Genomic DNA, 14,952 nt, shown 5'->3' with positions numbered 1-14,952 from the left:
GTTTTCTAAATTCCTGCTATGAGTGAGACCATCAGTATTTTTCTTTTTCTTTCTAGCTTATTTCGCTGAGCATGATCCCATTCAGCTCCATCCATAGAGATGTCTAGGGAGGTAGACTAAGGATACTGGAGAGGGAGGCAGGAGGACAAAATCTTTCAAGACACAAATATTACTATTGTTTTTTTAAAAATACCAGTCCTGAGCCTCCCCAGTGGCGCAGCGCTTGAGCGCTGAACTGCAGAGTTGCCAGTAGCCTCTGCAGCACCAGTTCGATCCCCGGACGGCCGGGGAGGGTCCTACAATGGCATGCAGAATTCTCCTGCCACGCCCGCTGCTCCCCTCAGCAGTGTGTTTTCGTCAGTCTGCCTGTTCTGCTCCCTGCTGTGGCTCTGGTGAATTCTCTCACCCTCCCACACTTCTGACTGTACCCAGTGCTTGTAAAAAATAAATAAATGAATCTTTTAAAAATAATAATAATACCAGTCCTCTTCATCCTATCTCAAAATATGCATTTATTCTCAATTTTAAATTTGAAGTTATCATTAATGTATTTCAATTTTTAAAGTATTTTCTACTTAAGCTAAAAATATGGTATGACACAAATATCAAACTACTACTACATAGTTCTGTGATATATCTTCTAAATACAATACTCTTGACTTTATTGCATAATACTAATTCAAATTAAAAGCATAGTTAGAAACTGCCTATAGTCTGCTATTTTATAAATATGCATATAAGATTACAAAGTATATAAATAGGAGCAAAGTGTAATTATAAAATATAAAATTATATAATTTATAAATGTTCAGTATATGTCAAATAGTTGTAAGGGGGAACCTTTCTCTATTAAAAATTAATCTAGATCATTTTTCAATATGCCACTTTGGCATAATGGATGTCATCACAGTTTTTTAAAAATTACAAGTGAGGGCCTCCTTGGTGGTGCAAGTGTTTATGCCTTAGCACTATGAAGCTATCGGCAGCCACTGAAGCATAAGTTCAATCCCCGGCCAGGGGGATAACCCACACAGTGCAGCAGACCTCTCCTATCTCACCCTGCTCCCTTCAGCAGTGTATTTCAGGAGATCCTCCTGCTCTGCTCCCCACTCTGTCTCTAGTGAATCCTTTCACCATTGCTGCCCCCTGCCACCTTTGGCCTAGACCCCAGTCTTGTATGCATAAATAAACCTTTAAAAAATAAATAAAAATTAAAAATTTTAAGTGATGAAGATCATGTGTGCCTAAAGGGACCTTGAAGAAATTAGTACTGAAAATGATCAAGAAAGAAATAGTAATTGCAAAATAAAACCTTCAATGCAGTTGACTTAACCTTGATAAACAGCATTCCAGTCTGAGATGACTTCCACAAAACACACTTTTCAGTCAAGTATACAAAGTGACCTCAGTTAATCAGTAAGTTTAATAATAATATTATAGAGATAAATCAGTGCTGGCACAAATCTTTCAGTTTCCTTTAATTTCATTTTTTTTTTTTAACATAGAGGTTCACCCAGCTTTCAGAACTTCAAAGTGTAAACAAGCCCAGAGCTTTATCATACTCATTCTGGTGCTCTTTTCCACACTACCCCTCCTACAGTTCTCTTCTCTGTTCTTTAAACCACTAATACAGTAAAAATTTACCTATTCTGAATTATACTTTTTAAGTAAAAGTAGAAAAAATAATCTGAATAAACTGGAATGGTTTACTTTACTTTACTTTACTCTCACTAAATCTCTCTTCATTCAATTACTTGGCACCCATGTCCTTTTCCTACTTTGTGGTTCAAGACAATCCTGCTAACTTTGCTTGGCTCCTCCCTCACTTCAGAGCACCAATCTCTAGGCATTACCGTCTTCCTTAAAAATTCAAAAACGTAAATTCTCAATTCTTTACCTTTACCTATGCTCCAAACCAATACTTAACCAAAGACAATTACTTATATTTCCAATTCCAGAAAGCAATTCGAGTACAGATAAATTTTGTTGCTAGGTCCAGTGCAGTAAAAAGAACATGAAGCTTAGGAGTTGGACAGATTTATGTCAGCATTATTGTAGTCTCATTTATAAACTGAGAATTCAGGCAACTTGCTTTCTGAGACAAATTTTTCACACTAACTGTATTTCAGAGAATTGAAATGTCAGATTAGACAAGCTTAGCATAAAGTGGAAATATTAAAAAAAAAAGTTATTCTTATCTTTCACACCCTCCCAAACACAAAATAGCTAAGTTATAAGTATCAATACAAGAAGTTTTACTTTTTTTAAGGTTATTTTAACATCTACTTCTATTAGATTAATAGGTAAAAAATAAGAGTTAATAACCAAGTACCTATTAAATAATAACTGGCCACACCAATGACAGTAATGGATAGAATATGACAGTTTTGCTAATGACCAAATAAACAATAAACAATTTTTTTTAATTCCCACTTTTAGAAAACTCATCTTTCCTCTTAAACTCAATGGTTTTCTTAGGTTTTCAAAGTCATACAATCAAATAAAAAGGATTAAGATAATCATGGTAAATGGAACTTGAATAACCATAATCTTCTAGAATCAGTGATTTCTACAGGAAAGTAAAATAGATATAAAGTAATGGTGGTAATTTGAATTACAGGGCACCTTTTGGGGAAGGTGCTCTATTCTCTCTGTTCTTTAATTTCTTGCCTATCATCCAGGAGAGGTAAGGATTATGCCACTATATGTAATAAGTATCTAATTAATAATGTATAAAATCATAAGATAATTCCCAATTTGTTAAACATTTTCAAGTGTGACATAATTTTCCAATTAACAGAAGAATGGAATCTAGATGTCTTAATCTCCATTATAGCAATATAGAAATATACTGCAATATTTCATAAATATTTTACTTTCATAAATTCTGATATTATAAATTCACAATTATTTTATTTTCTACTTAATTACATTAAGCCAAGATGAATATTATAATAATGATAACAGCTACTTTGTATCAAGAGCTGAATATAAGCCATATTCTGTGATAATTTCCCATGGTTTTCTATTTCTTCTTTTATATTCAAGTATATTTTTATCTTGACCAATTCATCTATAAAATGAATTTATCGCCCCCTCCCTACCACTAATTCTCTGTGTTCTGATATGATTCCACTTTCCTCATATACTTTAGAACTCTGCTCCATAAGTTATATCCACCTTTATATTAACTCCCTTGCTCAGTAATACTTTTCTGTATGACCTTCCTGATAACCTCTGCCATTCTTGGAAAAATTAAGCTCTCAATCCTTTAGAAATCAATAATTCTAAAGTATTATGCTCATACTTCTAGTATGAATGAGGAGATGAGCTAGGGGAGCAATTTGAACAGAGGGAACAAGTACTAGCTTTAAAGCTGTGTGACCCTGGGCATAGTCCTTGAATCTCAGATTCTTGATCTGTCAAACAGGAAATACAAACAACTCATTTGTCCAAGACTGTGATGAGGATTATGGGGAATGAATATAAAGCACAAAAAACCAATACTTTAATATACTGCATTATAGTTTGTTATGGGATGGTCTGAATATGTCTAGTCAGATCAGTGGTTCACAATTTTTTTGGGGGTGGGGGAAAGGATTTTTTAAGAACTCCTAGAAATTCAAACACTTTTCTCTCCCCTAACTGAAATCAATGTCTGTTTATAAATTCCATGAAGTTATGACTCTCTATATCTCTGAATTGCTGATATCTAGGCCAAAACCTTTATATATTAAATGATTAATTTATGCTTGTTACAGTAAAGAGAATAGAAATTAAGCTGTAGAAATTAAGTACAGAAATTACTGGATATGCTTAATTTCTACTGGAACAAATATTATTTTATAAATTCACATTGTTATATTCTCAGTGTAACCTAATTAATTTAATGCCTAGAAAAAATGTTTTCATTCATAAGCCATTTTCTTCTGAGGGGCTCAAGGATCTTTACAGACATTATCTCATCAATCCTTACAACATCCCTGAGGTAACTGGAGATGGAATGGGGAAAAAAAGATGGAATATGAATTCATAATCCACATGAATTCATCAAGTAATAATTTCACAAATTCTGTTCAATAAAAATTACATTTAATTTTTTTCATTTTATGTGCATTTTTCCACCATTTTCACCCTGAATCCACCTAAAATACTTATTTAATCTGGATATGCTGGTCTGGAGCAAGAGTGTTATTTTTTCATTTGCTTAAGAAAGCAAAATTTTCAGAAATTATTATATATTAAGCAAACATAGAACATAAAAATGGTAAGTCTGGGGGCCACCCTGGTGGTGCACGGGGTTAAGTCTCAGGACTATGAAGCTGTCAGCAGCCACTGTAGCATGAGTTCAATCCCCAGCCAGGGAGCTAACCCACATGGCACAGAAGACCTCTCCTGTCATGCCCAGTGCTCTCCTCAGCAGTGTTTTTCAGTCAATCCACCTGTTCCTCTCCCCACTCAGTCTCTTAGTGAATCCTCTCACCCCCCACAATTCTGGCTTACACCCCAGTTCTTGTATGCATAAATAAATCTTTTTTTTTTAAATGTTAAGTCTAATCTCCTAATAGAAAACCAGATGTTCACGCTACTGACAGATTTATTTCAAGAGCAAAATATTTAGAAATTGGACATATCATTTTCTTCAAATTTTAATGAGACCAACAGCCAGTCACAGTCTTAACGTCTTTCTGATCCTTATCATTTGATTTTTCTGTGTGAGCCTTTGCTAACTGCCCGCTCAGGAACCATTTTCTCCCTTTCCTTAGAGTCTCCCACATGACTGATCTTAGCAGTCTAGGCACTCCTGTTCTCCTTTGTCAATAATTGGTTTAAAATTGCACCTGTGGTCTAGAAGTGGCCGGTAAATGAAAGCTACTGGGGATTCTTTCCTTCCTGATAAGATAGTAACAAGAATAGGCTCTTTTGCCAACCCTGCCCCCCCCCCCCACCCCATGCAATTTCTTTGTGCTTGGGAAGCTGTCAGCTTGAATCTGATTCTCTGTGCCACTGCCTTGAGACCATGAGGGCAAGACCCAAAGAACATCAGTGATTCTGATTCTGTACCCAGATATAACCTAGTCTCTATCTTCATGCTTCATGTTATGTGAAACAGATGTTATTTTTGTCTAAGTCACTGAATCCCTCTATTCCTTGAAGAGGAAAGCATGTGAATTAATACACAGACAAATAGGTAAGAAGGGAAGTAGAGATTAATTACTGAGCACTTACATCTATAATCTCAATCTTCACAACAGTTCAATGAAAATCATTACTTTGTTTTAATGTTTAGATGTTGTTTTGATTAGAAAACAAAGTCTTAATAAAGTTATATAGTAATAGTTGTAACAAAGCTGAAGTCTGAATCTAAACCTGATGCTAAAACTTATATTCTTCTTAAAAATACAAAATCCCCTTTTCTCCTTGTTTATAGCTTTTGTTAAAATACAAACCAGTAAACTGATATGTTAGTAACAGAATCTGGAAGAACTATGGAATAGCCTTTAACTCTATTTTGCCACAAAGTTATATGGGGGAGCAAGCAAAAATATGTGTATTTAAAAAGTTCTAGATGTCTAACAATGACAAAAACCCTACAGAAAAAATTTAAAAGATATATAATGTAATATCCAATTTCTCAAGAATCAAGAAACATGAAGTAAATTACAAGCATTCCTTAAACAGAAAGAATAACTTCCTGATTTCAAACTAATTCCATTAGCCAAGTATCTTTCAATATAGAAACCACAAAATTAACACTTCCTCAATTCTCATCTCTTCAAGAAAACTGATTCAGTTTAAATCTTGGCCAAAAAATTATGTAACACTAAGAATCAGCAAGGTTATTTTATACTTAGAAATTTACTAGAACTGGGTTTTCAAAAGCTATTTATAATGTCATCTCAACCAGAAGTGTGTTCACCTCATATAGCCTTCAATTTCTAATTGAAAATTAGAGCATTACAAAATGGGCATGCCAGATTTGAAACTGAAACATACAACTTACCTTCCCACATGCTCTGCAATGATGCCTCCTTTTGGTGAATGTAAATCTGGCTTCACATTTCATGCAGTTTGGAGCCTGAGAATCCGGTACCCATACTGGAGCCACCTCACCCAGAGTGGTAAACGGCTTCCTGGCAGAAATTCCAAATTGACCAGCTCTAAGATCATTATCTGGGCTATCTGGAGCTAATGCAAGGCACGGTCTGGATATCCCAGCCTCATAACTTTCTAAATGTTCCCCATTTGTGTCAGCAATAGAGATGTTTCCCAAAGAGGCATTGCACACATTGGTTGCTGAGTTTTCCCCTAATTTTGCTTTCCCAAGGACATCATTTTTGTTTTTAATATTATTTCCACTGTTTGCAGGAAGATCATTTTGTAAATGGTCTGACAATGGCTTTGGAATTTGAAGTTTAAGATTAGAAGGTTGCTTGGGTCTTGCACCACCAAAAGGAACACTGATAGACTGTAAGTTTGCTACTATCTTGGGTGAAGATTGCCCAAGCACTGATGGAACTTGGCTACAGAAATTGTGTAAATAATTTTTTTTCATTAAGTCACCAGTGCTGTTTAAAAGTAGCCCACTCCCTTCTGTGGCTTCATTTCCTCTCTGTTCATAAATATTTGAGTAGCATTCTGACTTGCTCTCCTCTATTTCTTTTTCTTCTGTTACTGAATCTTCTTTGGAGGGTAAAGTCTTTGGAACAAAACAAACTGGGTTCTGCATTCCATAGGAATCACAACAATTAGATAGAGAATCTGCTGCTGGTGTAGCCATAACAGTGGAGAAATTACGTCCTTCATTTTCATTCACACAAGTTCCTTTTAAATCTAGACCTGCTTCTGCCATTCTACCACACTCTCCACTATCATTATAATTGTCCTCAGATGGATTCATCTGCAGAAATTTCTCATCTTCTTTATTTACTTGGCTGTCATTCATTTCATTTAGTTTAGTCAATTTCCAGTTAGTCATCTCCTGAGATTCAGAGAAATGCTCTGTTATATTAAGAAATTCTGTAGTGTCAAGAATTTCTTCATGTTTACAACCTTCATTTTCATCAGTTCTACCTTCACTGGGCACAAAGTTATCTGAAAATTGTTCACAGTTATCATCCTTTGCAGACCCATTATGCATGTCTGGTTTGAGAAGCAAAGGTAAACCAGATTGAACAGAATCTTCAGTTGCTGTCTCCTCAGCTGGCTCTTCCTTCATCAAAATCCCCTCATTCAAGTCGGAAAAAGAGTTTGGACTTCCTAGATCTGTCCTTGGAGAGCTGGTTTTGCCAGTGACAACCTCATCTGCTATATAGTTGTCTTGGGTTTTAACAGCAAGGCATCCATCTGTTCCTTGGGATGAGATTACTGAATCAATAGTTAAACCTGTGACTACAGATATGGAGGAGTCTCTACCTATATTTTCACCATCCTTTAATTGTGAAGGAGAACAGACGCAGGCTAGATTATCAGATGAAGTAGTACACAGATGTTTAACAGAATCCCCTTCTGTATTTGGCCTATTCAAGGGATCCATTTGTTTTTCAGAGTTCATATCTTTTTCAGTGGATCCATTCATACTAAAACTGAACTGGTCAGTTTGTCTCTTTTCATTATCCAGTGAACAGCTAAAGGCAGCCATGAGGGATTGACTATTGTAATTATTACAATCCTGCAAATCACTTTGTAATGTCCTTTTATCACAGTTATGCATGACAGCTACAACAAGAACATTCTTCTCATCTGGCAAACAAGCTAGGTTTCCACATTTCTTCTCTCCCACTTCAACAGCACTGCATTGATCATCTCGATTACAGTTCCTCTTAATTAACTGATCTTCTGCAACAGCATTTTCATCAATCCACATTGTGGTGATGTCTGGATTCAGACCACATTCCTGTCCTTTAGCAGAATGGTCGTCTCCCTCTGTAGTCAGAGCATTTGAATGAGCGAGGGAGAAGACTTTCAGTTGTGGCTGTGACTCATTAGAAACTGCAGATTCATTCACACTGGCCAGTGCAGGGTTAAATGACAGTAGGTGAGAAGGGGGTTCTAGAATCTTATTCCACTTTGTATCCAATAAGATAGGAGAAACTGTTTCATCTGAAAAAAATAATGACAGTAAGTTTGCTGATAATAATGGAAAGGCTACATGGACTAAGTCAACTATGTTTGCAAATATACTCAGAAAACAGAATATTCCTAGGCCATTAAGGTTTCTAATTTTTGACTAAGAATAAGAAAATATACTTAGACTGTAGCCTATATCAAATGGTATACCTTAGAACATTACAAACAAGAAAATAATTCTATCTAAATTTAGTAACATGATTTAAGTGGCCCCAGGCTATACTTGGGGGTGGGTAGGAATCAGCAGGGGGTAAGGACTTGGGCTGAACTGGCTGGGAAAGTAGGGGGTTAGGGAGGTGAGGTTGAGAAGACTATGCTAACGTAGAAACAAATAAGAACAGTGAAGAGAATGTAGTAACTGAGTAGGAAAGAAAACAAAGGAAATTTCTGTGGAAACAGAATGCACTATAATCTATATCATGACTGGGATGTAGGTTACATAGATACCTAGTTGTCAAAATTATACATTTAAAATGCCTACATTTTAAGGTATGTAAATAATAATAAGGCAAGAGTAGATAGAAGTAGAAATAAAACGGCAGCATGCCAATCATTATTGAAGCAAATTCTCACCTTCGTTTTGTTCAAATTCATCTAATACCTTGTCCAGGTTATAAGCTTCTGCTTGGAAATAATTCTCCATCGGTAAGGAAACACCACTCAAGAGACTTGTTTAAACCTAAAGAATAGGTTAAATCTGTATTACAAATTAAGCTATTACAATAGATAGATAAGTTAGAACTGATACCACAGAGATACAAAGATTTTAGGAGACTACTATAAATAATTGTATAACAAATTGAACTGAGAGGAAATGGGTAAGTTCCTATAAACACACAGTGTACCAAGACAGACACATCAAGAAATAAAAAATCTGGGGCCTCCCTGGTGGCACAAGGGATTAAGGCACAACCCATGAAGCTATCAGCAGCCACTGCAGCACGAATTCGTCCCCGGCCAGGGAGCTACCCACACAGTGTAGCAGACCTCTCCTGACTCGCCTGCTGCTCCCCTCTGCAGTGTATTTCGGTGGATCTGCCAGTTCTGCTCCCCACTCTGTCTCCTGTGAATCCTCTCACCCTCTGCACCTCTGGCCTATACCTCTGTTTTTGTATTCTTAAATAAATAAATCTTTAAAAAAAATTTAAAAAAAATTTAAAAATCTGAACAGACCAATTACTAATAAGGAGAGTGAACAATAATTAAAAACCTTCCAACAAGTAAAACTCCAGGATCAGATGGTTTCATTAGTAAATTCTACCACATAAAGAATTAACAAATCTTTCTCAAACTCTTGCAAAAGTTTGAGAAGGAAACAATTCCAAACTCATTTTAGGAGGCCAGCATTATCCTGACACCAAAAAAGGACAAAAACTCTAGAAGATAAGAAAAATCACAACCAAATATGCCTAATGAACACAGATGTAAAAATCTAAATATCTTCAACAAGTATTAGCAAACAGAATCCAACAATACATTAAAAGGATGATCATCAGGATGAAGTGGGCTTTATTCTAGGGATGCAAAGATGGGAGGGGGATTCAATATCTACAAATCAATTAATGTGATACACCACATTAACAAAATGAAGGACAAAAACTATCTGATCATGTCAATAAGATGCAGAAAAATCATTTCACAAAATTCAACACCCATTCATGATAAAACCTCTCAACTACCTGAGTACAGAAGGAATGTAGCTCAAAAAAATGAAGGTCATATATGAGAAGCCCACAGCAATAATCATACTTAACTCTAAGAACAGGAAAAAGAAAGGATGACCATTCTTGCCACTTTTATTCAACATAGTACTGGATGTCTTAGTCAAAACAAGAAAAAAGAAATAAAGGGCATCTGAACCAGAAAGGAAGAAGTAAAATTGTCTCTATTTACAGATGACATGATACTATATATTGGAAACCTTGAAGACTCCACCAAAACATTGTTAGAATAATCACACTCAATAAAGTTGCAGGATACAAAGTCAATATAAAAATCAATCGCATTTTTTAAAGATTTATTTATTTTTTTTTATAGAGGCATGTTTTTATTTATTTATTATATTTGTTTGTTTGTTTTGTTTATACATGCACTGGGTACAGTCAGAAGCGCGGGAGGGTGAGAGAATTCACCAGAGCCAGAGTGGGGAGCAGAGCAGGCAGAAGGACCGAAGCACACTGCTGAGGGGAGCAGCGGGCGGCAGGAGAGGTCTGCGCACCATGTGGGATCCTCCTCCGGTGGCCGGGGAGCAGCCGGGGATCGAACCGGCGCTGCAGAGGCTGCGGGCAGCTTCGCAACCCAGCGCTCAACTGCTGCGCCACCGGGGAGGCCCTAAAGATTTATTTTTATTTATTTATGCATACAAGAGCTGGGGTGCAGGCCAGAGGTGCAGGGTGGAGGTGAGAGGATTCACCAGAGACAGAGTGAAGAGCAGAACAGGTGGATTGACTGAAATACACTGCCAAGGGGAGCAGCAGGAGAGACCAGAGAAATCTGCTGCGCCATGTGGGTCAGCAACCTGGCCCGGGATCGAACTCTTGCTGCAGTGGCTTCCAATAGCTTCATAGTGCAGAGACTTAACCCATTGTACCACCAGGGAGGCCCCTGACTGCATTTTTATACTAAAAATTATCATAATGGGAAATTAAGAAAATAATCCCATTTATAATTATATCAAAAAGAATAAAATACGTAGGAGTAAATTTAACCAAGGAAGTAAAAGATCTATACAGTGAAATCTGTAAGACAAAAGAAATTGAATACAACACAAATAAGTGGAAATGTATTTTGTTTCTTTTTTCTTTTTTTTTTTAAAGATTTATTTATTTATTTATACAAGCACTGGGTATAGTCAGAAGCACGGGAGGGTGAGAGAATTCACCAGAGCCAGAGCGGGGAACAGAGCAGGCAGACTGACAAAATACACTGCTGAGGGGAGCAGTGGGCACTGCAGGAGAGGTCTGCGTGCCATGTGGGACCCTCGCCAGGGGCCGGGGATCGAACCGGCGCTGCAGAGGCTACAGGCAGCTTCGCAGCCCAGTGCTCAACCACTGCACCACCAGGGGAGGCCCTGGAAATGTATTTTGAACTCATAGATTAACAGAATTAATATTGTTAAAATGTCCATAAAACAATTACAGATTCAATGCAATCTCTATAAAAAATTCCAATGGCATTTTCCACAGAAATAAACTATCCTAAAATTTGTATGGAGACACAAAAGACCCTCAATAGCCAAAGCAATCTTGAGAAAGAACAAAGTTGATGGCATCATGCTTTCAGATGTAAAACTCTATTACAAAGCTACAGTAAACAAAACAGCATGTTACTATTTTATCATAAAAATAGACATATAAATCAATAGAACACAATACAGAGCCCAGAAACACAATCACACATATATGGTCAACTGAAAACAAGAGAGACAAGAATGTAGGATGAGGAAAGAACAGACTCTTCAATAATAGTCAGGAAAACTGGAAACTCACATATAAATGAATGAAACAGGCCCACTATTTTACACCTTATGTAAAAATTACTCAAAATGGGGCCTCCCTGGTAGCACAGGCAGTTAAGCGCAGCGCTGTGAAGCTGTCTGCAGCCTCTGCAGTGCTAGTTCGATCCCCGTCAGCCGCTGAGATGCCCACATTGCAGGCAGACCTCTCCTGTCTCTCCTGCTGCTCCCCTCAGCAGTGTATTTTGTCAGTCTGCCTGTTCTGTTCCCCACTCTGTCTCAGGTGAATCCTCTCACCCTCCCGCACATCTGGCCTATACCCCAGTTTTTGTATAAATAATCTTTTAAAAAATTACTCAAAATGGATTTAAAACCTAAAACCATACAACTTTTATTTTTTTAAAGATTTATTTATTTTACTTATGCATAGAACTGGAGTATAGGCCAGAGATCAAGGGGTGAGAAGACTCACCAGAGACAGAGTGGGGAGTAGAACAGGCAAATTTACTTAAATACTCTGCTGAGGGGAGCAGCAGGTGAGACAGAAGAGGTCTGCTGCACCAAATGTGGGTTAGCTCCCTGGCTGAGGATGGAACTCAGGCTGTTGTGGTGATAGTCCTAAGGCTTAACTCCTACCCCACCAGAAAGTCCCCATCAAACTCTGAAGCATAGGCAGTAAACACCTTGACACTGATCTTGGTGATTCTGTTTGGACTTGATACCAAAAACAAAGGCAGGAAATCAAAAACAATAATGAAAAAAAGCTTTATACAACAAAGGAAACCACTAACAAAATGAAAAAGCAGGCCTCCCTGGTGGCGCAAGGGTAGCGCAGTACTATGAAGATATATCCCACTCTGGCCAGGAAGCAACCCGCATGGCGCAGCAGACCTCTCCTGACTCGCCCACTGCTCCCCTCAGTAGTGTGTTTCGGTCCATTTGCCTGTTCTGTCCCCCACTCTGTCTGGTGAATCCTCTCACCGCCCCACCCCGCACGTCTGGCCTGTACCCCAGTTCTTGCTATGCATAAATAAATCTTAGGGAAAAAAAAAAAAAACTAGACAGCAACCTTCAGGCCTGTGACTTGAAATGCAGACAGATGGATAGAAAATTATCTTTAAATTTATAGACCTTTCTTCACTGGAGGGGGTCAGACTAGGCTCTCTGCATAAAGGCAGGAGCAGGGGGAAAAATTTTCCCAAGTGGTCCCAAGATTCACCAGCAGAGCAAGGTAGAATAGAAAGTTAATAAAAACCATCTTCAGGGGCCTCCCTGATGGTGCAGCCTCTGCAGCGTGGGTTCGATCCCGGCTGGCCGGTGAGAATCCCACATGGTGCGGCAGAGCTCTCCTGTCTCGCCCGCTGCTCCCCTCAGCAGTGTATTTCAGTCCAACTGCCTGTTCTGCTCCCTGCTCTGTCTCTGGTGAATCCTCTCACCCCCGACATCTCTGGCCTACACCCCGGCTCTTGTATGCATAAATAAATCTTTTTTTTTTTTAAAAGGAAAATATTTTTAAAAAATAATAAAATAAAAACCACCTTCAGAAATTGGAATTCCTACCCTACCCCTCATTCAAGAGTAAGAATATTAAGTCTTCCCATTATGTACAGAACATGCTTTCCCTCTCTGTTTACTCAGTGATTCTTATGACTTGTAATGCTATTAATTTTAAATACTGGATAGTGGGAAGAGAAGGGTACATGTAACTATTAATATAAAGGAGTAGTGGACACAACAGTTGTGAAGTAGGTTTGCAAGGCAAGACTGCTACCTGAGCAGTTCTTGTACCATTTATTGAAATCATACAGGACAGTAAAAGCTGATCATGCAACAATGGTATGAGGAATAGGGTCCAGAAGGTAGGACAGGAGTAGGGGACAAAGTTTTACAAGGGAGAGGGAAGAGGAACATCGTGACCATGTGTCAAGAGACATTTGATGATGTTATCACAGGCAGAGTTATTCCAAGACCACCATGAAGATAGTCACATAATCAGGTCAACAGCGGCCTTGGTGTCCCCGGGACTGCCTTGTGATACAAGCTATACTCCATAGGTAGTCAAGGAATGTTCTGCTGTGATTTGTAAATAGCAAATAGGTCACAGTTGCCCATGAGTGGCCAGCTCATGGAACCCACAGAGTAGCTCAAGGGAAATCTCTGTGGTGACAGAAGAGTGCTATACCATACATTGCAAAAGTGGTTACACAAAGCTACATGTGATAAACTGGAGAGAACTGTATACACACATTGAACAATGTCAACTTTCTGGTTTTGATATTTCTATAGTTATATAAAATGCAACCAATGAGAAAAATTGGGCAAATGATGGGTACATAGGAACTCTCCACTCTTCGCAACTTCCTACAAATACAATTATTTCAATTTTTTTTTTAATTTTGAAAGGGAAGTTATTAAAAATTGAGTGGACATGGAAGCAGGATGAAGAAGGCATGTGCAGTAAGGAAAAGGCAGAGCCTAAGTGTGGTGGCAGAGGTCCTTGTGTATGGGTGGCCCAGCATAAGGTGTCAGAGCCCCACAGAGTGAGAAATCTACCTATGCTGAAGGACAATCTGTGTGGGTTGTCAGAACTCAAGAGACAGAGCATTCACATGAAGGGGCTGGTCTGGCAAGGGAAGTCAGAGCCCAAGTAGGTGAGAAGGGTCCATGTGCAGGAGGGTAAGAGAGATGGAAGAAGACAACACAAGTTGACAGGTAAAAGCCTGAGTAGTATAAGGACCAGGGAAGAACAGTGATAGGAGATTGTTACATACAAAAATACAGATCAAAGGGCAATGAACATTTTTTGCCACTGGAGAAGGGGGTTAAAAATGTAAAATGTAGGGCCTCCCCGGTGGCGCAGCGGTTGAGCGCTGGGTTGCGAAGCTGCCCGCAGCCTCTGCAGCGCCGGTTCGATTCCCGGCTGCTCCCCGGCCACCGGAGGAGGGTCCCACATGGCGTGCAGACCTCTCCTGCCGCCCGCTGCTCCCCTCAGCAGTGTCCTTCGGTCCTTCTGCCTGCTCTGCTCCCCGCTCTGGCTCTGGTGAATTCTCTCACCCTCCCGCGCTTCTGACTGTACCCAGTGCATGTATAAACAAAACAAACGAACAAACAAATAAATAAATAAATAAAACATGCCTCTATTAAAAAAAAAAAAAATGTAAAATGTAGGGCCTCCCTGGTGGTGCAAGGGGTTAAGACACAACCTATGAAGCTCTCCACAGCCATTGCACCATGAGTTCGATCCCCGGCTAAGGAGCAACCCACATAGCGCAGCAGACCTCTCCTGACTCGCCTGCTGCTCCCCTCAGCAGTGTTATTTCAGTCAATCTGCCTGTTCTGTTCCCCACACTGTCTCTGGTGAATCCTCT

General features: G+C 38.7%; 1 protein-coding gene across 2 annotated transcripts in view; it reads right to left on the bottom strand.

Annotated features, from left to right (window-relative positions):
- The window catches only part of ZFYVE9 (zinc finger FYVE-type containing 9), a gene marked incomplete at both ends in the record, with an annotated part of 73,526 nt that extends 64,729 nt beyond the window's left edge, over positions 1-8,797 (bottom strand). Inside the window, 2 exons of one of the 2 annotated variants that reach the window (XM_084243918.1) lie at positions 6,005-8,103; positions 8,704-8,797. In XM_084243918.1, coding sequence (XP_084100044.1) covers positions 6,005-8,103; positions 8,704-8,773 — 2,169 coding nt within the window. The remainder of the gene's footprint in view (positions 1-6,004; positions 8,104-8,703) is intronic. The other variant, XM_084243917.1, reaches the window with a different exon arrangement.
- Between the last annotated feature and the right edge of the window lie 6,155 nt (positions 8,798-14,952).

The sequence above is a fragment of the Talpa europaea genome (assembly GCF_964194135.1).
Source record: "Talpa europaea genome assembly, chromosome: 9".
Classification (NCBI taxonomy): Eukaryota; Metazoa; Chordata; class Mammalia; order Eulipotyphla; family Talpidae; genus Talpa; species Talpa europaea.
Note: the sequence above shows the minus strand (reverse complement) of the source record. Positions and strands in the feature narration are given on the sequence as shown.